Source organism: Colletotrichum tamarilloi (assembly GCF_030869305.1).
Source record: "Colletotrichum tamarilloi strain Tom-12 chromosome Unknown Scaffold_2.1, whole genome shotgun sequence".
NCBI lineage: Eukaryota > Fungi > Ascomycota > Sordariomycetes > Glomerellales > Glomerellaceae > Colletotrichum > Colletotrichum tamarilloi.
Genome location: NW_026849385.1, coordinates 1,311,153 through 1,334,433, shown reverse-complemented (window position 1 = coordinate 1,334,433; position 23,281 = coordinate 1,311,153). Strand labels below are relative to the sequence as shown.

Below are 23,281 nucleotides of genomic sequence, written 5' to 3'. Positions count from 1 at the left end.
GCTACGAAAATCTGCCTCTTCTGGGACGTCCAAGGAGCCAAATCCTCCACCTAACCATGGGAAGAAGACATGGGAATGAGACCAGACGTTGACCAGGGGTGCACGTTACGTCGGAGCTCCCCCACAGCATCCAGCTGTCAGTCAAATCCAGGAACCGCGGTCTGTAGTAAAATGCCTCCCTTCCCATGTGGTGGGCAGCATGTTCCCGGCATCCCACTTCGCTTTTGAATTCCTCCGATGTCTCCAGCCTAGAGTCTAGATCAAAGTTCGTCTCGAGATTCGCTTTCTTCCCCTCTTTGGCATCTCGGGTCCGCGACGAAGAAAAGGCATAGAACGACCTCCTTTGTGAAGCGGAGGCCATAGGGTTGACCGAACTACGCCCAAGATGGCGGCTTCTATGACGGGGGAGCAGATACAAGCCTTTGCCTACCAACTTGAGCCCCTTGCCCCCAAGGGCCTGGCGCCTGCCGTCGAGTTTGTCGCCATCATCTTGGGCATTATCAGCGTCATCGTCGTGTCACTCCGAATCTACGTTCGTGCCGGTTTATCAGGTGCTTCATCACGACTCTGGGGCGTTGAAGATTATTTGGCAGTAATAGGAACTGTAGGTCTCCTCGGCTTAGACACTAGCCTTGCGCTCCTCAACCATTCGTATCATTTTACTATACCAGATCACTCTCGAAAACTCGCTAACTAACAGCGCAACAGCTTCCATTTATACCAGCAGTCGTTTTCGCAGTTCTTGCATCACGCTTTGGCGTAGGATTCCACGACGCCGACCTCCCATCACAACTTTACTTGATTCGCGCCTCCGAGTATCAGACCTACTGGGAAGTACTATACTTCATCTCGTCAACTATTATTAAGTGCGCCATTGGGTTCACTTGTATACGTCTGGATCGACGGAAGCGAGTGGTCATCTGTATGATCCTCAACATGTCTGTAATGGTGGTCGTGGCCATCCTGGCTTTGATCTTTGTCTTTGCAAACTGCACCCCGCTTGCAGCAACATGGAACCCGGCACTGTAAGTCTTTCTTTGAGCTATAGTGGATGTTGCGATTGGACATCAGCTTTTTTATTGGAAATCAGATTGCCCCTTTTCGTCCGTCCACTGACTTCGTTTAACAGGGGATCATGCCAAAAGAAGATCAGCTTGCAGACTGTCAGCTACATCGTCTCTGCGATTCAGATGTTGACGGATTGGACATGCGCCATTGTTCCCTTCTTTATTGTGGCCGGCCTGCAAATGTCTCGCCGTAAGAAAGTTTCAGTCATAGCTATTCTCGGCCTCGGAATTTTCGCCAGTATTGCTACCTGCATCCGCATGCCCTACCTCAAGTATTACGACACTGCGAAATACCCCACGGAGATCGCCTGTAAGTCATATTCTACAACTATACTTTCTCTTCTTCAAACATAAACTTACGCGGCATGCCTATCCTATAGATCACCTAGGAGTCATCAGCATTACTTCCAACCTCGAGTGCAGTTTGGGAATAATTGGATCGTCGCTTCCTCCCCTGCGAAAACTATTCAAATTTTACTATGGCTCCTCTCACGACGGGAATTACAAAATCACAGGCGAGGTAAGCTACGCCCTTACTCCGCGTCATGCTGTAGACGGTGTCTAACCCAATCTCTCTTGTAGAGCGGAGACGCCCTTGGAAGTGCTGGCCCAGGCATCAAGCTTGGCTCGCTCAGTGGCAACGACAGAACGTATCATGCATCAGCCAAACGGGGCACCTCGCGTGCGGGTGCCAGAGAGCATGAGACCGACGATGATGACTCTTCAAGTCGGAAAGGGATCATACGAAAGACCGATATCCATGTCAGCACATCAACATTCCATGTATAGCGTAATGAAGCGTCAACCACTCACAGATATCGACATCTGCGAGTAGGGTTTATCAACTGTAATTTTAAGCATAAAGAGAAAGATTATACAAGTCTATCCGAGCCCCTGAGTGTTTGAATGCGTCGCGAAGCCTCTGCATTTACGAATCCGGGAGATTTGTCGTGAAGATCAGCTCCGCTAGGTAACTCGTCTTTTGCTCAAAGTCAACTTCCAAGTTTTGTCGGAGGATGTGTATTTCGAGAAAGATGACTGCAAAGGCTGTGAGAGATAGGGGATACAAGACCTCGCTTTTCCGAGTTCTCATGACAACACATCGCATCGGGCGACGCGCCATGATATCCGGATTTGATGGTGGTAGAAAGCCTTAACAGTGCGCCACGGACAAGTGAGTCACTACTCCACCAGAGGTACTCGGGTTTTACGAGAGCCTTTCATCTCTTAACATAAACCCTTTGCTTTACTGTCACCTTCGGGGCCTGGTGAGGTAAGCAATTGGCTAGGGGCCTCCAGGTCCGTGATGCCAACGCTTCACTTCCCAGCATGCATCACACGGCTGCCCCCCCCCCCCCCCGTTACCCGGGCAGATGGAATTAAAAATACATATGAGAGAACAATCAAATCCAAGCCCTGAAGGAAGCCGGGAAGGGATGGAGGTGGGGGGCACATATACCCTATCCGGGCCAGACATCGAACAGCGGTCCAGATGACACGATGTAGTACAACCATTCCATGATTGAGACGAGGCGAGACCGACATATGGTACCGCCATGGAGATACAGCTGACATATGGCAAGGTGGTACGGGTTCACTGTAATGGGAGAAGATAGCAGCAGCATCGCTGCTCCTTCGAAGACAGAATCCCCAAGGAAACACGGTGTATAAGGAACCTGCTTGATACCCCCGAGATTACATAAATTCTACACCCTCCTATACAGGCCACCTTCTGTACAAGAAGTGCTGATCATGAGTCTAGACGCCGAATTAGCTTCACGAGGAACAAGAGGCAGTGATTAGGGATGAGGCAGAGTAGCATGGCAATGACAAGCCCAGAGGAGACTAGACGAGGGGCTTAAGATGTAACGAGGCCACTGTGGCCGTATCCACGCTAAGCAGAGCTCGACTCTCACGACGAGAACGAAGACAATATGTCAGATCCCGACGTAGAATAGATCAACATCACCAGGCGGGCATGGATCGTGCATCCGGGGTACTCGGCCTGAGTGACTAGGACCAGCCTGCAGGATAGAAAGCAATACATGATCGCGACGGTCAGGAGTCGCCCTGAAGAATAACTCTCATCTTGATCACCATCCACAGTGCGGGAACTCACTTCAAAAGGCACAAGTCAGCAAACTTTCATCCTCAGATATACCCTCATGCGCTCCAAGCTGTTCAAACCGCCGGGACAAATGTAGGCCGAGAGGAGTCATTTGCGTTACCGACCCGAGGACTCAGTGAGAGTCAATAGTGCAGTGGCCATACCAGATGGTTCCTGAAAATTATAAAATCGTCATGAATAACATATGTTGCGCTGGGAATTGCTTCACATCAATCACTTTAGAAGCATGAGTGTTGTTGTTGTTCCGTAATTCTGCAACTGCCCTCACTGCAGGCGATTGGACCCTTCATTACCTTATGTAATCAGCGCCACAACCCCGGAGGCGCAGGGGGTAGGTACCACCAAGCTCCGATCTACCGACCGACGAGAGCAAAAGCGACCATCGATTTCGTCACTACTTCCGTCCCGGGCGCAACGAACGTAAGAAACGAAGCGAGAGAGACCCAGATCCCGAAATCACACTCACTCCCCTCCACTCCTTCTCCGACATCATATCCTGAGCTTCTCCCAAATAACCTAAAGCTCGCCCAGCTCCTTCCCCACCACTAGTCTCTATTGTCTCCTTCAATTGAATCTCGTAGTCGAATCGTCACTGAGAACCAAGCCCCTCGAAAACGCCCGGGCTCGAGCCCGGCATGCTCCTCCCCCGGCTCCTTCAACCCGCAGCGGCCCGTTCCCTCTACCGCGCCGGCGCATTTTCGACGAGGACGACAACGAAGACGAGAGCTACTCCTGCTGTCGAACCAGGACAGATTTGCCTCCGAGCTCGGTTTCCGTGTCGTACGTTTACGACGTCGCGTGCGCTTCGAAATGACGTCGCTTCCACGAACCACTACGAGACCTTGAAGGTCGCCCACGATGCCTCGCCGTCTGATATTAAGAAGTGAGTGCCATGTTCCCACCTACATACCCAAGCCCAATTGGCTGTGTATTACGTATAATTCTGGTCGCATTCAGGCGGCACAGATCTATAGCAACATGTCCTATTCCCCGCCCGCAACGTCTATCCAATACTCGCTCCATGGGCCTGCTTGCCCACACCCAATCATTGCCATGTCTTCAAGGGCTCTTAAAGCTAACCCGTCGTCGTCCCTCCCAGATCCTTCTACGCCCTCTCCAAAACCCACCACCCAGACCACAATCGCGACGACCCAAACGCATCCCGCAAATTCCACGCAATAGCAGAAGCCTACTCCGTCCTCGGCACCCCCGCCAAACGCGCAGCCTACGACCGCTCTCTCCCCTCCTCCTCCCACAACAGCCACCACGGCGCCCACAGACGCGGCTCCTACCACAGCAGCTCGGGTCCCGCGGGAGGCCGCCCCGCATCGGGCCTCTCCCGGCGGCGCACAACCTTTCGCGGCCCGCCCCCGAGCTTCTACAGGTCCGGCGGCTGGGGCGAACATTCGGCAAAGAGGCGGGAAGCCCACGAGGATACCACCGGCACCGGCGCGGAGAAGGAACAGCCCGGGATGGGCCCCGGGTCTGATCCGTATGGGCACACGAGGTCGGCCGCGCCGCGGCACTTTGATTCGCATACGCATACAAAGACACAGCAAAAGCAGGATTCGCGGCGGTCGCATAGGATCATGGGCACGCAGGTCCCGGTTGGACCGCAGGAGACTTCTGTGGGAGCGTTTTTGGTAGTCAGCGGGATCTTGTTCTTTTCCTTTTTCATACCCTTTGTTGCTACCGGCGGACTGAGCCGAAAGAAGAAAGATGCTAAATCATAGAGACCAAGCAATAGAGCTTGCGCATAAACCTGTAGACATCTATCATGATAGATATAAATCACACGACCGAAAGCCAAGCGTTCGGATCAGCACGAAGCGCTCGCATGCAAAGACACCATGATTTCCCGGTCGACCAAACTCAATTACTCCCCGAACTAATCTACACTAGACAGGAGCCTCCAAATGAAACCAGAAGAGCATTGGGTCCGCTACCCGGCCGGAGAAAGGAGCTGAAAGAATTTTCCTCGTCAAGAATACATGTGGTGAACAAAGGCTTAGCCCTCGAAGGTGAAGCTGGCACCAAGCTTGTGGGTAGCCTGGTCAAGCTTCTGGGTATCAAAGGAGGCACCGAGGCCAAGGGTAACACCCTCGCGGAGGAGGACGTTGTAGCCGAGAGCGGCGACACCGTTGTTGTTGACCTTGAACTGTACGCGGAAATTGGTCAGTAAGGATATTATACAAAAAGATTGCAAACGGGACAATATCACGCACCTTGGCGAAGGAGACGGGGTCGATGCGGTACTTGCTGGCAACCTCAAGACCGACGTTGTTGCCGGCCTTGGAGTTCCAGGTAGCCTTGGCACCGGCCTCAACCTGGGAGTTGACCTTGTGGTAGTATGAGGCAGCGAAGACGCTGAGGTTGTCGCTGGCAGTGATAGCAGCAGAGTAGGTGGGGGCCTGGAAGCCGACAGCGGCGGCGTAGCCGGTGACGGAGGCCTTGTTCACATCGTAGCCGGCAGAGGCACCAGCGAGGAAGCCCTCGTGACCGACGACGGCGTCGATGTTGGCGGTGGGACCCTTGAGGAGATCGAAGAAAGCGCGGCTGTGGAAGTTGCTCTGCTTGAAGGTGAGGTTGAACTTGGCGCCCTTCTTGGCGGCGGCCTTCTCACCGGCGGAGGGCAGGAAGGAGAAGACACCCTCAGCCTTCAGGCCCTTGGCGAGGCTGTCGGCGAGCTCGACCTTGGTGTCAAGGGCAGCAGCGGTGTTCCATGTCTGGGTGAGGGTCAGGCCTGCGCGATGGTAGAACATTAGCAAATGTGCAAATCCTGGCGATACGTTGGCTGCGAATGAGACTGGACTGCCGTAAGGCCGTCCATATATTCGACCCAAGCTAAGATTCAAGCGCTTTAAACGATGGGTGGTGGTTGCTGTACCGGTAGCCTTGTCGGAGTATTTGCCCTCGATCTGGATGGTAAAAAGGATAAGGTTAGCTAAGGTTCATCTTTGTTTGTTTATGCGACCCTTGATGCATCGTCAAGCGGTGAATGTTAGGGCGGGACTTACAGCACCGGCGGTGCTCTTCTCGTGGGAGGTCTTGCCGGTGACCTTGAAAGCAACGTTGTTGGGGGTGTTGCTCTTGAGCTCGAAGGTGGTGGCAGAAAGGTGGTAGAAGTCCTTGTTGAGGAGCTATTGAAGGCCAATGTCAGCTGAGTGGTTTCTTTCATCGTAGATGACCTCGGCTGGGGAAGGAGCCTAGAGCTCGATTTTCCACGTCCGCGATTACCCGAGAAAGGTAGAGAGGGAGAAAGGGAAAGCGCATACGTCGTTGGCCGACTTGGCGATGTCTCCGAAGTTAGGAACAGACATGATTGCTGATTTTTGACGGGGAAGAGGATTTTGGGGAGAAAAATTGAGTAGACAATGGGAAAGCGGTTGACGAGATGCGACGGGCAAAAAGAGGCGGGTTGCAGGTGTCCTTTCAGGAGATGGTCTGCTGGGGCGGAAGCTGTTCGAGAAAATGTTTTGGTTGCATCAATTGGTTGACGGGGATTCCCGGCGCAATTCGGTCCGGAGGAGCTTTGCTGTGACGGAGTTGCACTAGGACGCTTTTGGCTGCACGTGGGGGATCTGTTATTGGTTTGTTGGGATTGTTGTCGGCTGGCCAGCTCAGATGGGACTCTGGAGGACAGGGGATCGTAATAAGGTAGAGTAAAGCACTGAGAGAGTGGATGTCGAGTGCCAGCAGTGTGGGCTACCTAAGGCTCAGGTGCTCAATGCGATTTTTCAATTTTATTCTTTGATTGTTGTACTCGTTTGCGTGTGTCTGAGTGAATGTGTAGATGGTGAAATCGAGAGCAAGTGGAAGGTTGAATTCGGGACAGAAAATAAGAGAGTTAGCGAGAACCGGCAGGCGTGAGATTCTTACAGTAAGCCTGAGAGAAGAGGCAGGCACAGAATTATTTCCCTTAGTTCCTGCCTCTGTCCGCTGCTTCGTCCCTGTTCGCACCACCGCTCATTCTTCTTCGTACGCCTGTCTTTGTGGTGTAACTCTAATTACTCCATTGTGTCACCTTACCTTTTGACTGCCGACTCTGTTGTCCATCATCTTCACTGTTCATATTGGGGGCTAACCGAGTCACTGTGGATGCTCACTTGGCCAATTACCGGCACCACACTAACATTCCCGGGCAATCACACTCAATTATTGTTGCACACAAAGTGGACTCTTGGATGGAAGAAGTCAACGGAAGCTGGGGAAGGCTCTGGGATGTTGCTTCCTCTTGTGAGCTCCAGGAACCAACACAACAGGCCAAGACCTGACTACCTATGGAGAGGAACACAGAGAAGGAAACGGCCAGAAATACCTTCATCAGACTTTTCGTCATAATAACGATCTACACAAATACTCATGAAGGCGCAATGGCAGATAGTAATCACAACTTCAATTCCCATTTTTTGAGACTCTAAACTTGTTGAGGGTCTACATAATCCAACAAACCAGGACGCCTCTACCTTTACCCGCCCGCATTGACGTAAAGTGCTAGGATACAGGTTGTCTTTCCTCCAAATTACCACTTTATGCGGCGTTCTCGTACTTCTGCTCGTGGACGGCAATAGCTCTGTCATGCAACGGGTCAGCAAACTGACTTGGCCAGTTCATTTTCACTGGGGAACTGGGGAGAGGGGGGCGTCTTGCGACTCACCTGCCACTGGGGTCCGTCTGCTTGGACCATGTGGGGGTCCAGCGCATGACAGTCGAGGCGCAATGCGGCGGGAAGTGCTCGTCGAACATGAGGCGGTACCAGTATCTGTCAAATCGTGTGTTAGCGGCGCCTGATCTTTCGCAACAACAGAAGAGGGATAAATATTGGACGATGCTTACGCTTCCTTGGTGTCCGGAATGTCGCTGCCCCACTCCGGCTTGGGGTTCTTCATCATCTCATCGGTAACGTGGAGCTCGGCGGTGTCCTTGAGGCCGTCGATCCATCCGTATCCGACACCGTCGGAGAACTGCTCCTTTTGTCTCCACAGAATGTTGTCCGGGAGGTACGGCTCGGCGCCGGGCTCGTCAGAGGTGTCGAACGCCTTACGGAGGATGTACTTCTCCATCTTCTCCTTGGTGATCATCTTCTCTGAGGGGTCGATGTTCATGCAGGCCTCAAGGAACTACAGGAAATAAAAAGTCAGCGAAGCCGAGATATCATCGGGATTTGCACTCTACTCACCTCCTTGTCCAAGAAGGGCACACGCGCCTCAAGACCCCAAGCGGATGTGGACTTGTTAGCGCGCAGGCAGTCGGCAAGGTGCAGGTTCTTGACACGGCGAACAGTTTCCTCGTGGAACGCCTTCTTGTCCGGAGCGGCGTGGAAGTAAAGGTAACCACCAAAGATCTCATCACTTCCCTCACCACTGAGAACCATCTTGATGCCCATGGCCTTGATCTTACGGGAAAGGAGGTACATCGGTGTGGAGGCACGGATAGTGGTGACATCGTAGGTCTCGAGGTGGTAGATGACGTCGGACAGAGCGTTAAGGCCATCCTCGATGGTAAAGGTCATGACATGGTGCTTGGTGCCGAGGAACTTGGCGACCTCGAGGGCAGCCTTGTTGTCGGGCGATCCAGGGAGACCGATGGAGAAGGAGTTGAGCTGAGGAAGATATGTGACTGTTGACAGCTTGTTGTCGTCGTCGATACCAACCATGCCATCGCCAGTGTCGGGGTTCTCCGTCATGGGGAGCGCACCACCGTTGGCCTCAAGGGCCGCCTGCTTCAACCGCAGAGTCTCTCTTTGGGCAATGGCCGCGACCAAACTGGAATCCAGACCACCGGACAACAGGACACCGTAGGGCACCTCAGCCATGAGTCTCTTCCTGACCGACTTCTCGAGCTTCTCGCGGATCAACTTGAGGTCGAGGGGGGTCTCGGGGACCTTTGCGGCGTCCCACCAGGTAGGCTCGAAGTATCTTGTGGTCTTGCCGGTGGCAGAGTCGTAAATGTGACCAGGCGGGAAGGCCTCAACCTTGTCGCAGACGCTGTGCAGGCACTTCAGCTCGGAAGCAAAGTACACCGCATCAGGCTCTTTTGAGGACCAGCCGTAGTAGAGGGTGGTGATGCCGATGGGGTCGCGGGCGGCGATTGTGCGGTCCTGCTTCTTATCGTACAAGACAAAGGAGAACATGCCGTCGAGGTGCTTCGGGGCATCGAGGCCATACTCCATATACTGTGATACGTTAGATATCCATGTCTACTATTGTGGGTATCAGGTCGCGGGGTGATCTTGACTCACCAGAGGGATGACGACCTCGCAATCGGAACCGGTCTTGAAGTGGTATTTGTGCTTGAGGGACTTGCGGATCAGACGGTGGTTGTAGATTTCACCGTTGACGGCAAGGACGATGCTCTCATCATCGTTGGTAAGGGGCTGGGCGCCGGATTCTGTGAGGGTGGTTAGCCGTGGAAATCGTGGCCAGGTATTGAGGGTGGACATACCGACGCCGACGATGCTAAGACGCTCATGGCACAGAACTGCGATTGATGGTCAATTGATGGAATACCAATCGTCGAGATCAAGTTCAACGTACTCGTCTTGTTGGAAATAACGCTTCCGCCTAAGCGAGGAAGTTTTGTCAGTTGTCTGCTTGGTTGGTGCCGAAGTAGCGCATCGCGGTGACTCAGAACTCACTCCAATCGGGGCCACGGTGACGGATGCTGCGAACTGGGGGTCAATTGATGCGCCTTGCAGATGGACGATGGAAAACTTACGCCTTTGCCAGCTTCAAAGCCGTAGGCTTGAACTTTTGGACGTCGGGGTGACTGCGCGCGCACACGGTCAGTCGCATTCTCCAGAGGCATCATGGAGGGGTTAATTTTTTTTGGGAGGGGAGCTCGCGCTGCCCCTCCATCCGCGCCGAAGTAGGGACGATCTCGCAGTTGGGCTTACCGGTGACAAGCGAAAATGCCACACATGATTGCAGTCTCTCGAAGCTACGGCAGTGTGTTTGTGTATGTGTATGGGATGAACTTTGCAACTCAAGAAAAGGTCGAAGAGGCGAAAGACGTGTCCCGGGAGAATAAATACGGAGCAAGAGGTGGGAGCAACCGGGTGAAGGGGTGGGAGTGAAAGAATTATGACTCTTCCTGCGCTTCACCCAGTTTTTTATTTTATCGTTATTTGTTTATGACATTAGTTACCCTTTCCATTTGCCGCAACGGCCCCAGAGAGTACCTACTTGGAAGCATTGGACCGCGCTTCTGATACAATGACATCCCCCCCTAGCACCTGGCTCATCCGACAAAAAGCCCAGCCCTGACACCCGGTACTTTACCAAGCTTGGGTTGTCGGAGGCCGTAGCCGGTGCTTCGATAAGGGTCAGAAACGTCAGGGCCGTCTACAACTCTGTGCCAAAGTATCCCCAAGGGGTGTCAGAGTGTGCCAAAATTGCAGGTCCGCTGCGACGGAACCACAGTGACTGGCTGCATCTGCACGATACGCTAATCTGCTGCGCTGCGCTAGTGTAACATAGCTGGTCCCCTGGGCCGATCTCGGCTCTCGCACCCATTGGCGGACTGACCAGTCAGAGTTCACCAGTCTCCCAATTACCTAACCTTGCCGACTGATAAGAAACTGCATCGTGCCCAGCCACCAACGAGAACGCAGACAACGAGTCGGTGTGGTTCTGCCGTTTGCTGTTTGCTGCTTGCTGTTAATCTGTTTTTCCGCGACAGCCTACATATGGTGCCACGGAGACGCCTTCTATCTGCGAAGCTGCAGTTCTTAACGCTGCCGGGCATACTTACCTCACTTTGCTCGGCATGAAGTCTTTGACTGGCGGGAAAACGAGGCTTTCGGGAGCCCGTGTCTTTCACCGTTTGGTAATACGCCCGCTCCCATTGACTCCTGACTCTTCCAACCCCCGACTTACTCGTCACCAGTGTCAGGGTTCTGGGTCTCGTGCCAAGCAAGCTATTGTGGAGGCGCGCTCCTCCGACACAACAGCCCGGCGGCATTGGTTCCGGTGGAATATCCACAGCCGGCGGCTTTCGACGGGTAATAAAATGAGACTCCCACCACGGTCTGGTGGGGTTTGGAATCACCGCCAAAAGAGTCATCATTACCTACCTGCGTGCCAGGCTCGTGTAGTCGATTCGCATAGCACGTCTGCTCGTCTTTTCAAGCACTCAACTGATGCATCTCACACGCAAATATCCTATTCAATAGATCAACAGCTGAGGTGTGGGTTGAAAGCCCCCCTGTTTGCTTCCCTCACAATATCATTATTGCATTGTCATATGACATATCGAAAGCAGAGAAGCAGACCGTATGGTATTCCCGTAACTCCGAAGTCCTGCCTATTGGCGTGACGCTGTGATCTCGTAAATCTATTCACACATAGCTGCCTTTGCTCCTAAGGCGCCGGGTTCTCTCTCACAACACGCTTGATGCGCTTCTCGTATTCCGTCTTGTCCTTCTTGAAGAGACTGTAGGCCTCAGCCTGAGCGGGCGACTCGGGGTTGGGATCGTCGAGCAGGTTCTGAATGCCGAGCAGGATCTGCTTCACCGTGATGGCAGGCTTCCACGCCTCCTCCTCGTTCAGGATCGACAGGCAAACAGTGCCGGAGGGGTAGACATTGGGGTGGAACAGCGGAGGGACAAATTTGCCTGAGGAACTTCTGTCAGTTTACTGTATAGTTGCAAGCTTAGGGGTGTTTTCAACTCACACTTGGGTGGCTTCGTTGGGTACTCTTTTTCGCGCAGAATTGTCAGTAACTGGCTTTCACTCCACTGTCATTTCTCTAGGTAACATACCTTCGGGGAATGTGATTGTCAACTTGAACAGGCCGCCCTCCCAAATCGTCTTCTCCTTGCCAGGAATACCGCACTCCCAGACTTTCAGGTCGAGGGTTCCAGTCGCCGCATTACGCTGAGGCTTCGCGAAGAAACCAAAGGGGTGGTCCTTGCGCCACTGCTTGCTGTAGCACAGCCAGATCAGTTAGGCATTGGTCGTAGGATCGGGGTAGCTGAACAACATACCGCTCCTCTTGAAGTCTGTTCTGGCAAAGCGACATCGTGGAGAAGTGTGATCGTTGCTTAGAGTGTATGTGTCCGAAGTCGCGTGCGACGTCTGGCTCGCGTGTCGCAAAGGTTGCGGTTGTGCACAATCGGGACGATTCAACCTTCGTATCGGGCCGTAGTCGAGGGATCGAGGCGTTCGGATGGAGGAGATGACGTAGAACGGTCACGCCAGTCGATGTAGAAGAGAAAAGTGGTAAGGCTGGGGGGTTCCGAAGATAATTCGGTGTGTAAAGGCAAAGCCGTAGCGAGTGGAAGTCGTCAACGAATTACCTGAGGTAAGGCACCTCGCACTTGCCTCACTGAATGCGCCGCGTTGGAAAGCGGAAGATTTTCGGGGTAAGGGTACGTACCGATTCCGATCGACCAACGGATGGAAGGTGTGAGACCTGGTAAACGTGAGATGCCGCGGTACCTTCCGCAGGAGCTCAGGGCAGTTGGGACTCCTGGAGGGGGGCGGCTGGGGCGCGAGGCGGAACATCAGGTCGCCCAATGGACAAATGGGAGAAAGGACCCCGCCCTATACCGCGTTAGTCCAGCGGCGCGGGGTGCTGGGAATCTGACGTGGGGCTAATGGACCTGCCCAGATGCAAGACAACCCAGGAGCTTCAGGCCGATTCCTCGGCTTTCATCTGACAGTCCATCTTTCTGCACGTACAAAGGTCATAATCCCAGCCCGGTGCGACTGTCAATCTTGACCCAACCTTTTGGAGGCTGTCCATCACCTGCAGCGCCCCGAGGCTCCGGTTCCTGTCGCCTCTATACCAATGCGCACTGCAAGTTACCTTTGTCAAGACTGAACCCAAGCGCCTTTGATTTACTGCAGCACGCATCGTGTTTGGGAATCGCATCTTGAGGCACTCTGCAAAGATGGAGAAGGATGGTAGCGCAGCCGGCGCCGGCAATGCCGAGGCGAAACCCGTGGTACCGCCAGTGGAAGAGACGAAGCCTACAACTGTCGTTGAGGATGTTCCTGATCCCGATGAAGACGACTTGGACGACTTGGATGGTGCGCCTGCCATAGGGAACCCTCTGCGGCCTTTTGGAATATACTGACTCTGCTAGACATGCTCGATGACTTTGCTGCCGTGAATGTGGAACCGAAGAAAACAGCACAACCTGCTGCGTCAGCTGCGAGAACCACCGCGGCTGGGCCAGGTAGACCCGCGACAGCTGTGGAAGATGATTCTGAGGATAAGACACTGGAAGAGATGCTATCTTCCGACGATTTCGCTAAGCAGCTCCAAGCCGGCATGGCTGACCTGATTGGAGAATTTGAGAAGAATGTGGGAGACTTCCACTGCCAGCCGACTCAGATACGATTGCTAACCATTTACCATAGCCCGAGATGCAAGCGCAATTCGACAACGTGTTTAAGCAGATTAGTGAAGCTGCGGCAGGAACGGAAAACCTTGCCGAAGGCACGACCGGAGCAAAAGCGCCGACACCGCTAGCGTCAGCCTCATCTTCAAGCAAAGTTCCCGTTTCCGACCCCATTGCCGACGGTTCCTTCCAGGAGACTATCAAGAAGACCATGGAACGCATGCAAGCATCAGGACAACAGGCGACTGCAGCCGCGGCAGAGTCATCTACCGAAGATTTCCTCGCAGAGATGATGAAGCAACTCGGAGAGGGCAACCTCGAAGGCGGCGGTGGCAACGAGGAGGAGTTCTCAAAGATGCTCATGGGCATGATGGAGCAGCTCACTAACAAAGAAATCCTGTACGAGCCTATGAAGGAGCTCAACGACAAGTTTCCCGAGTGGTTAGCAAAGAACAAGGAAAAGACGCCAGCAGAGGATCTCAAGCGGTACGAGGAGCAACAAGCGCTAGTCAAGGAGATCGTGGCCAAGTTCGAGGAGAAGACGTACGCCGATTCCAACGCGGCGGACAGAGAGTACATTGTGGACAGGATGCAAAAGGTTGGAACCTCTCCAAATTTGGATCTTCACGCGCTAATAGGAGACAGATGCAAGCTGCTGGCTCACCTCCGTCTGATTTGGTCGGTGATATGCCATCAGCGCAAGAAGCTTTCAGTGCAGACGAGGGCTGTAATCCCCAATAATCGGACATTCCAATGGAAGTCCCGTCAAATATGTTCCTACACAACCGGTGCCTTGTCCCGTGAGCTTGCATACACACAGTAGCCATTCGTGGCATATTCCGACCGCTGTTCAATGCCAGACGCCAAATAGCAACCCCCAGACCCCGAAAGCCAAATAGTCTCGTATAAACGCCGCAAAGCAAATAGACCAGCCGTAATCAACGCCATATTTTCATGACATGTCCATATCTTGCGAGGACGCGTCTGGCTGACTGCTTTCCTGTGATACCAAATTCATGAATAACGAGTCGTAATCCTCGTCGTCTGACAGGCCGTATGGATCTGACTGCATCATTTGCGAGGAGCCAGTCTCGGGCTGCACATCAGATGACTGGTCGTAGGAGAGTAATAACGCATCGAGCTCGTCCTGCTCCTCCTGGGCGATGGCATCAACCATCATATCGTCAGTGTCATCAGGGATTCGTTGCGCGCGATCTTGGAGAACAGCTGCCGCGTCTTCGATATCCGCTTCGGAAAACACCGCGTTGCCTTCAATTTGCTTGGCATAATGCCGTTGCCGCATGTCGCGATCCCAGTCAGACTTGAGAAGCTGTCGGATACGTCAGTAGGCCGTATCACAGTCAGTAGCAAAACCTTCACGTACAGTGCCCTCCATGTCCCGCCGCTGGTATTGACGATCATCCGCGCGCTGCCTCACGTTTTGGAGGAACAGCTTCCTCCTGCTCTCCTGCGCTTCTTCGCGTTTCCGAACTATCGGGTTCGGTTTCGTAGCTCTTGATGCGTATTTGAACTTTGGTTGAGGAATAGGCGAGGATTGTGTGTGGCGTACGGTGTTGTCATTGATGGGCGAGAGGGGTGATGACGCGCGAATGGGCGATGAAGAAAGAGGCGATGGGACCGTGGGCCTGAAATCCCACGTCCGGTCGCTGAAGATGGGTACGGGTCCGGCGACGGAGAACATTTCGGAGCTTTGGCTGACGTCTGATGTCTTGTTCTGTTGCATAGAGTTGATATCGCGATCGAATGAATAATGCTTGAGTGCAAAGATTAGTGTTGGTTGTTGGTTGTGCTATTCCAATGTGCCGAAGTCTGGAGCTGAGGCTGTAGTTGCAGTTGTCGCCTCTGGCAGATTGCTTAATTGAATCACGGCGCGGGAAGGTGTCATTGAACGCGACCTGAACGCGGTTGAACTAAAGATGTTTTGCGCCACAACACATGTGGCTTAGAGCGGTGACACGTGAAATCCACTTTTGGAGGGTCCCTTCCCGGTCCAGTGACGGATCATACAGAAACAGTTAATTACGGTCTTTTGGGCTGGACCTCTGTCCCGGCGGTTTCCGAACGGGCCCCGAGGTAAGGATAAACGTGGCGCTCGACGAATGAAAGCGACCGTCAAGAGCGCCACCGTTCCCCTAGACCCCAACGATATGGCAGGCGCAGGCCCAGGGCCAGAAAGATAGAGGAAGAGAAAAAAAAAGTCCAGAAGAGTTGACTGACGACATGACATTCGACTAATTGGCTCTGGACCGCCCCCAAAGCGACTCGATCCCTTGAAAACCGACTCCACTATCTGTAGCGACTGTTGGGAAAGTCCATATCGAGACACGCCTGTTTGCATGCAAAAGCAAACACGGAATCCCAACATAAACTCGTAGAATGAGCATCGGCGCAGACAGTTCTCCTGTTTGTCTTATCGTCGGCGGCAGTCGGCCAGAGTCCAGATGAAAGCCTTCACCGCCTTCTCGCTCCCATTGCGCCGGCTTGCCACTCGACGGCCATGGACATGCTCCAACTGTCGTGTAGGCCCGTTGGCGCAGGAGTCCAGCCGGACACAACAGCAACAACAGCAACGATTTAGCAACACCGCACGCGGGTTCTCTTCCACGACCACGAAGACCGCGATCAACCGGGCTACACCGAGGACTGGCGGTGGTAAGAAGGGTGGTCGCGTGTGGCTTCTTGCTTCAGGCGGTGGCGTTGCGACAGCAGGTGTCCTTGCGCTGGGCGACGACATCAAGTACGGCTACGATGCGGCAGAGCGAGCAGGCCGTGTTGCGGCTGCGCTCGCAGTATGCATTAATGAGTAAGGAGAATATTCCTCAAAGAAGTACACCCTCGGAGTGGTCTTTGCTAATACAATTGCAGCTACCGAACGACTCTCAACCAGAAAGAAACGATTGACGACCCCGAATTAGCAAACAAAATTTTGAAAGACTGTCACCAGCGATGCGCCGATCGAACACTAAAGGTCTTGGAGAAAAACGGCGGGATCTTCATCAAGTTGGGCCAGCACCTTGTGAGAGTCCCCCTATTCTTATACTTGTAGTTCTGGAAACTAATACACCATCAAGAGTGCGATGAACTACCTCCTCCCGCAAGAGTGGACAAACACCTTCATCCCACTACAAGACAAGTGCCCCGTATCGTCCTTCGAGTCAATTGAGGAAATGTTCCGCAAGGATACTGGAAAAGAGCTCTGGGACTACTTCTCCGAATTCTCAAACGAACCGATTGGTGCTGCATCTCTTGCTCAAGTACACACCGCTACAGTGAAGGACACCGGAATGCCTGTGGCTGTCAAAGTACAGCACCCAGGACTTGGCCAGTGGTCTCAACTCGACCTTGCCTTGACACGTTTCACGTTCTCTACGCTCAAGCGCTTCTTCCCGGAATACGATTTGGAATGGCTCTCCAAAGAGATGGATATCTCGCTGCCGAAGGAATTGGACTTCAGAGAAGAAGAGCATAATGCTAATCGTACGAGGGAACATTTCGCCAAGCTGCCTGAGCACCCCCTAGTCGTTCCTGGTGTTCTCTGGTCGAAGGAGCGCATACTGGTCATGGAGCGGGTATCAGGACACCGGTTAGACGACCTCGAGTACCTTGACGCCAACGGTATTGACCGAGACGAGGTTTCCGCCTGTCTCGCTCGCGTTTTCAACGAAATGATCTTTGGCCACGATGCACCCTTGCACTGCGATCCCCACGGCGGCAACCTGGCCATTCGGAAGAACGAGTCTAGGCGCGGCCTCCGAGGCGGGCACAACTTTGACATCATTCTCTACGACCACGGCCTTTACCGCGAAATCCCCCGCGACCTGCAGCGCTCCTACGCCAAGATGTGGCTCGCTGTCATTGACGGCGACATGAAGCGCATGCGCAAGTATGCCAAGGAGGTGGCCAACATCAACGACGAGCAGTTCCCCCTTTTCGCCTCCGCCATCACAGGCCGCGACTGGAGCGTCCTCAACAGCGAGGGCTCCGTCTTGCAGACGCGCACCGACGACGAGAAGAAGGAGATGGGCGACGCACTGCAGGAAGGCCTGATTGTCGATCTCGTCCAGCTCCTCGGCCAGGTCCCGCGCATCATCCTCCTCATCCTCAAGACCAACGACCTCACCCGCAGTCTGGATGAGAACCTGCACACCCGCCAGGGTCCCATCCGCTCCTTCATGATCCTCGCTCGGTACTGCACGCGGACCGTCTTTGAGGAGCAGCTCGAGGACCTGAAGCAACGGGGATCGCTGCTGTGGCCGCCGAATACCTTCCGCCTCATGTCCGCGTGGATCGGCTTCTTGAGGGTGGAGCTCAAGCTTGGAGCCTTTGAGTTGTATTTGAGCGCCAAGAGGGCGTTTGGGTTCAAAGGCGTTGAGTTTGCGGCTCCGGGCATGTGATTGTATTAGATATTACCTGCACATATGTAGAGCTATAGACTTGTAATTTGACTATTAGATGAATGTACTAGATAACACTTTTCATGCCTTTTCGCTACCCAAGCCTTGCTGTTTTAATCCGTGAGTCTAGATTGTTCTGCGACTGGTCCACCTGCCGCAATAATTTCTAAGCAAGAAGACAGACGGGAGATACCAATCGGTATTATATATACATATCCTTGCAAAAAAAAAAAAAACCCCCCCCGAGTCGCGATCTAAAGCTAAAAGGACTTCGTTTAAGGCCGTAACCACATGAGCATACTCGCATCGGTACACATTGTTATAGTGAACAAAAATAAATTAACATCTTTAACTACCTACAAGGCTGGTCTGGACAAAGTCTCACCACCATCAGAAACCATACCGGTTTAGTTGTAGTATACCATTTCAGGGTTACAATGAAATGGGCGGGATGAGGTAATGAGTTTAATCAACTCAATGAATACCTAATGTGATGCATGGCGAATTTGGTGAGCCCAACGTTGGATATCATATAAAGCAACTGTGAATGTACTGGCCACATGATTAGTACTATGGTTGCTATTAAACATGTCACTGTGAGTTTTTGACATGAAGAGACTGTTGAGTTTGACAGTGTTCTCATTATCGCCTGCATGCGCCAGACTAATTGACTAAGATACAACGCTTGACTCTTTCATATTCGCTAGCCAGCTCCATCCCAAGCGATAAGGTGGGTATCGGTTCATAAACATCATTTACATGTTGTCAAGACGCTCCTTGGCGGACTCCTTGGCCTCATCGGAGACGTTGGGGTTCTTCAGGGTACTGGGATTGACATGTTAGCAACAGTCCGAGGTACTAGCATGGGGAAGAATACTCACGCCTTGAGGCCACCGGCAACATTGCCAGGGTTCTTCTCCTCATTGTCGCCAGCCTTGGGGACATCGCCGCCGTTGAACTCGTTCTCGAGAATCTTCTTGGAGTTCTGCTTGGACTCCTCAGACGTGTTGGGGTTGTTGATGTTGGCCTTGTGGCCGCCGGCGATCTGAGCTTCGGTAGGCATGTTGAAGGTTGGTGATTGGTGACTGAAGTTGGGAAACTTGGTAGTTTGCTGTTAAGCTATTGGTAGATGATGAAATTGTTTGATTGCTCGTTGTTGTGATGATGAGAAGAGAAAAGATATGTTCCAGAGGTGTCGGATTCCCTCCTTCTTATACAACTTCTGGGCTAATCGAGATGGAATCTTGTGACCTAGTCGAGCTCGAGCTGCAGGAGAACAAACACACCCAAACAAAGCAAGGCTTCAGTTCAATCCCCTGACCGCCATCAGAGCTCGTGGTGCTATCCCCATGTGTTGGAGCGGGCAACTTCGACGTAATTCATGTCATCATCGAATCTACCCCTCATGTACATAGCCTTTTCACTTCGACATTGGTAAACTGCCCATGGTACCCAAATAATCAAATACGGAACTTGTGAAAAGATACATCTTACTCCAACCCCCTTTGCATAAGGGAAAGAAGCAAGACGTGGAATCAACTCATCTGAGCTACGGCAAGGCTACCGGGCCAACGACCGAGCGGTCTGAACTGTATGGACCTAGTGCCGGAAGCTCCCTCGTACTCGAGTGACATTTCCTCCTTTCGATCATTGATGAGGAAAAGTCATGACGTCCTTGGTTTTCCTTCTAGTAGTATGTCCATAGAAGAAGAACATCGTCCCAGCAGACTGAGCGAGATCGAGATGATCCAGGTCGGTGCGTCGTGGCTTGAATGGTGTTGCATGTTCCTTATTCCGCTACGCCCAAGCGGTCGTACTTTGCGTGCCTGGAAGGGGGTTTTAGACATGACTTTCCGTAAAGAGGCACACGTTGTGAAAGGGGGCCGGCGCCGGGGCGAAAGTTGTGGGGGAGGGGCGGGAAGAAAGATGATAGACCGGTCTAAGAACAAACTACTGACTGTGACACGGTGACATCCTCAAGGTCGCTGCTTCGTGTGGTTAACATGGTTGGTGGTATTGGTTAAGGAAACAGCAGTGCCAGCCCTACAATCCCCTACGACGTTACACTTTACACTTAACGGGAGACGCGGGGGTGGGGGAGAGCAAAGGGACGTACGACACTAGGGGAATTCGGTTCATGCCTGTCCGTCCGCCGCCGCCCCTCCCATTTAGGTATTCTTCCGGTCGTTGAGGAGGGATGAAGTCAGATCGATCGATGATGCTAGTGGGAAAACGGCATAGCAAGGGGAAGGAAGCGTAGCAAACACTCCGGGCAGAGGTTCTTTGAGGAAGTGATCAGGCGGGTGTTCGAGATGCAGCGGCTCTTTGCAGGAGCTTGGAGCTTGGGTAACCTCAAAGCGAACCAATCTGGAACCGCTCTTTGCTTGATCGAGGCTCAAACCACCATGCTAGGTACGGTGGGAAGCATGTAGGTAGATCGATCTCATTTAGGCTGCGCTTCTCGGCCGCCCAACCTTGTCGTCATGACCAAATACTATCGTCATTAATTGAACGGAAGAAGAAAGGAAGACTTAATGCTCGATGCACTATTACGGCTAGGTATCTGATTCCCAGCGGCAGCACTTCAGTCAGTTGGCATCGATTGGACCTTGTTATGAAAATGCCGATACCAATTGAGTGCATTGGCTGGTTGAACTTCATCCAGACGACGTTCGCCGTGACCTGACCCGGTGACGAGGACAAGAATGAGATGAAATGCTGATTTCATGGGTATCTGACACCGCCAAAGAATAAATCCGATTGTCAAACCCCCGCCAAAACGGGCAATGTGAGATCGAAATCTGACATGGTAATCTGGGAGAGGAATGCAAGGTACCGCCCCAAGTCCAAAGCTTGCCCAGATCCAGCCCTCAAGTAGGTATTAGCCCGAAGCAAATAGCATCAAAGACCGCTTCTAGACCGTGCAAGGGGCCGAGATGTGCGGGGGGGCTGTGGTCTGTGAGGAAAGCTGATCTTGTGCTCATCTTGTGTGAGTCTGTCTGCGTTTGCAAAATCGTGCGGTTTAGACAATCCCACCATCACAAAGCTTCGCCCGTTCGCTAAGAGCATTACGGCGTGGTGCCGCTAGGCTGGCTATGCGGCTGCGAAATAGGGCAAGGAGGTGATGATTCATCGGCTTTGTTTGGTGATGTCAATGACTGGTCGAGCTAGGCCGGGCCAAGACGCAAATATGCATATTGCGGAGAGCACAGACTCCCCGCGGCAGGAGCTTCTTGTCCGGAGGGAATGAGGGGAGATGCAATGATCTTTGCGTAATGATCGCTGGGGGAAGGAAATTGTAAGAAAATGTGAGATGCGGGTGGATTCATAGATATGTAGAACCGCGGAGCCTGTCCATCACGTTCATCGCTTTGCCCTACTTACCTTCCCTCATACTCCGCCCCCCCCCCCCCCCAATTGATAGACGCTTGTCAGTCATGTTGGGCTGCAGGTCACTCGTTTCCAATAAACCAACCCGTTTCAATAAGTTTGATGTGCTAGTGCATTCAGCCAGCCATAGGGGGTATCAGGCTCTCGTCGGCGTTGACTTGACACCAATCATTCGACTTCTGGCCATGCGCCGCTTGGAAACACGAGATATTTAACTGCCCGGCATTTGAGTAAATCTCAAGAGTCATGATATTCCACGTCGTCTACCGATGCTGCTCGTGTGACCGGCGCATCAGCCGTACGATGAGATCCATTGTCTTGCATACGTGTAAAGGACCATCGTGGTCCCAGCAGCGAATGAGACGAGGATGGAGATACGTGCTTCTCCTTGCTTAGTCGTAGGCCGGGTCATGTCGCCCACAACCCCCTGGCTGCGGGGGGCTACTCAATTTCCGACTAATGCATCGCGTCTGTTTCCGAGTGAGACAATTCGGTCTGGCGTGAGAGTTCTAGCTTTCTAGCCGTTTCTATACAGAGTAGGACAACCCTATCAAGCTCAATTTCGCGCTGCCAAAAGTCCCCGAGCTGTCTAGGATCATGACTAGATCATTGAATAGCTGGAGGAAGAAGTTAGCCATTGTAGCAAGCCAGACGGTTCTGTTTCTGCAGCATCGTGAGAGGCCTCTTCACCGTTTTCACGATGATGGCTATTCTCGGTGACGATGCATCTTTCAGGTGAAGTCATTGGAAGCGTAAGTGTTGTCCGCGCCAAAAAAAAAAGCATCGAACGAAGTCGGTGAGGTCAGCCGCTCGGCTAGTGCCGCCGCGGTGCCCATGTCAGATCGGACTTACCGTCCAATCACCACTCCCAGCGCGGCTGTCAAGGAAGAACGTACCCACCCTGCCGCGTGGCTGAGCTGAGGCTTCGCTCGGGCCCCTGCCCATCCCCAATCCGACTACACACCATCCCGTCCCAATTCCCCGTCCGCCGGACCGTCGGCATCCCATCGCAAACCAAACCAAACGAAACCCTCCTGCCCGTCAATTCTCACAATCAACCTTCAATAGAGCCTCAGCTGATGTAACCACACTTCACTCCAAATATCGAAACGAGGCTGAGAATCCGCACGCACACACAACACACATCACTGCCGGGCAGCCCACCCGTCCTCCTTCAGAATGACATCACCGGACGCCCCCGAATCCCAGCCTGCAGCCATCAACTATGTCGCCGGCTTCCTCCTCGTCGGCCTGGCGTGGGGCTTCACGACCCCGTTTATCCGCCGCGCCGCAAAGGACCACAATCCGCCCCCGCACCCGGTCCTCGACACCGACGCCGTCAAGAACAGCTGGCTCCGGAGCCGGGTGTACGGCGCCTTCTTCGGCGTCGTCGATCTGTTGCGGAACCCGCGGTATGCCGTGCCGCTGCTGATTAACTTGACCGGAAGTGTTTGGTTCTTCCTACTCATTGGGCAAGCTGGTGAGTACCTTCATTTGCCCCCCTTCATTCAAGCGCAATTCCTTCTGGAGTGAGGTAGAGATAGTGAGAGAAGAGTCTTGTGAATAACGGAGAATGTGCTAGAATTGAGTTTGACGGTTCCCATCGTCAACACCTTGGCGTTCCTCTTCACTGTCATTGGAGACTGGTGGGTTGAGAAGAAGGTCATTAGTCGAGGTAAGTGCGGACGTTCTAAAGATGAGGAAACCCTCTTCGATTGGCCACGATGGCTAAATGTGCTGCAGAAACCTTGGTGGGAATGGTGTTGTCTCTTTCAGGCATAGCGTTATGCGTGCACAGCAAAACGAAGTATTGATTCTGAACCTCTATGGTTTTTGGGGGCCGCTTTTTTTCCGAGAAGAGACAAGGTGCATGCATGAAATCTGTGTATACCGCTGTCTCGCTCGAGGTGCATAATGCAAGATGTGGTGTTTG

The 23,281-nt window shown here is 52.9% G+C and overlaps 10 protein-coding genes across 10 annotated transcripts; 5 read left to right on the top strand and 5 right to left on the bottom strand.

Moving 5' to 3' along the window:
- Positions 1 to 385: 385 nt before the first annotated feature.
- On the top strand, positions 386 to 1,856 carry CTAM01_01069 (uncharacterized protein; the record flags this gene model as incomplete). Its single annotated transcript, XM_060517113.1, has 5 exons — positions 386 to 604; positions 709 to 1,025; positions 1,130 to 1,377; positions 1,448 to 1,587; positions 1,650 to 1,856. 5 exons carry the CDS (start codon positions 386 to 388, stop codon positions 1,854 to 1,856), a joined length of 1,131 nt encoding a protein of 376 aa, XP_060388575.1.
- Positions 1,857 to 3,830: 1,974 nt separating this feature from the next.
- CTAM01_01068 (DnaJ domain-containing protein) lies at positions 3,831 to 4,928 on the top strand (the record flags this gene model as incomplete). The annotated part of the gene is made up of 2 exons (XM_060517112.1): positions 3,831 to 4,078; positions 4,295 to 4,928. The coding sequence occupies 2 exons, from the start codon at positions 3,831 to 3,833 to the stop codon at positions 4,926 to 4,928; spliced, it is 882 nt and encodes a 293-aa protein (XP_060388574.1).
- Positions 4,929 to 5,203: 275 nt separating this feature from the next.
- Positions 5,204 to 6,515, bottom strand: CTAM01_01067 (mitochondrial outer membrane protein porin; the record flags this gene model as incomplete). The annotated part of the gene is made up of 5 exons (XM_060517111.1): positions 5,204 to 5,353; positions 5,421 to 5,938; positions 6,083 to 6,113; positions 6,213 to 6,335; positions 6,471 to 6,515. The coding sequence occupies 5 exons, from the start codon at positions 6,513 to 6,515 to the stop codon at positions 5,204 to 5,206; spliced, it is 867 nt and encodes a 288-aa protein (XP_060388573.1).
- Positions 6,516 to 7,725: 1,210 nt separating this feature from the next.
- On the bottom strand, positions 7,726 to 10,116 carry CTAM01_01066 (asparagine synthase; the record flags this gene model as incomplete). The annotated part of the gene is made up of 10 exons (XM_060517110.1): positions 7,726 to 7,768; positions 7,853 to 7,957; positions 8,032 to 8,315; positions 8,375 to 9,370; positions 9,437 to 9,585; positions 9,640 to 9,675; positions 9,732 to 9,758; positions 9,833 to 9,858; positions 9,913 to 9,963; positions 10,091 to 10,116. 10 exons carry the CDS (start codon positions 10,114 to 10,116, stop codon positions 7,726 to 7,728), a joined length of 1,743 nt encoding a protein of 580 aa, XP_060388572.1.
- A 1,439-nt stretch (positions 10,117 to 11,555) lies between these two features.
- CTAM01_01065 (SUMO-conjugating enzyme ubc9) lies at positions 11,556 to 12,216 on the bottom strand (the record flags this gene model as incomplete). Its single annotated transcript, XM_060517109.1, has 4 exons — positions 11,556 to 11,809; positions 11,869 to 11,892; positions 11,957 to 12,120; positions 12,182 to 12,216. 4 exons carry the CDS (start codon positions 12,214 to 12,216, stop codon positions 11,556 to 11,558), a joined length of 477 nt encoding a protein of 158 aa, XP_060388571.1.
- Positions 12,217 to 13,090: 874 nt separating this feature from the next.
- On the top strand, positions 13,091 to 14,284 carry CTAM01_01064 (Pex19 protein family; the record flags this gene model as incomplete). The annotated part of the gene is made up of 4 exons (XM_060517108.1): positions 13,091 to 13,229; positions 13,286 to 13,506; positions 13,563 to 14,141; positions 14,189 to 14,284. The coding sequence occupies 4 exons, from the start codon at positions 13,091 to 13,093 to the stop codon at positions 14,282 to 14,284; spliced, it is 1,035 nt and encodes a 344-aa protein (XP_060388570.1).
- A 211-nt stretch (positions 14,285 to 14,495) lies between these two features.
- CTAM01_01063 (uncharacterized protein) lies at positions 14,496 to 15,287 on the bottom strand (the record flags this gene model as incomplete). Its single annotated transcript, XM_060517107.1, has 2 exons — positions 14,496 to 14,873; positions 14,928 to 15,287. 2 exons carry the CDS (start codon positions 15,285 to 15,287, stop codon positions 14,496 to 14,498), a joined length of 738 nt encoding a protein of 245 aa, XP_060388569.1.
- Positions 15,288 to 16,005: 718 nt separating this feature from the next.
- CTAM01_01062 (ABC1 family protein) lies at positions 16,006 to 17,958 on the top strand (the record flags this gene model as incomplete). The annotated part of the gene is made up of 3 exons (XM_060517106.1): positions 16,006 to 16,367; positions 16,430 to 16,580; positions 16,636 to 17,958. 3 exons carry the CDS (start codon positions 16,006 to 16,008, stop codon positions 17,956 to 17,958), a joined length of 1,836 nt encoding a protein of 611 aa, XP_060388568.1.
- A 755-nt stretch (positions 17,959 to 18,713) lies between these two features.
- Positions 18,714 to 19,021, bottom strand: CTAM01_01061 (conidiation protein 6; the record flags this gene model as incomplete). Its single annotated transcript, XM_060517105.1, has 2 exons — positions 18,714 to 18,783; positions 18,840 to 19,021. 2 exons carry the CDS (start codon positions 19,019 to 19,021, stop codon positions 18,714 to 18,716), a joined length of 252 nt encoding a protein of 83 aa, XP_060388567.1.
- A 3,506-nt stretch (positions 19,022 to 22,527) lies between these two features.
- On the top strand, positions 22,528 to 22,881 carry CTAM01_01060 (uncharacterized protein; the record flags this gene model as incomplete). The annotated part of the gene is made up of 1 exon (XM_060517104.1): positions 22,528 to 22,881. The coding sequence occupies one exon, from the start codon at positions 22,528 to 22,530 to the stop codon at positions 22,879 to 22,881; it is 354 nt and encodes a 117-aa protein (XP_060388566.1).
- Positions 22,882 to 23,281: the final 400 nt, after the last annotated feature.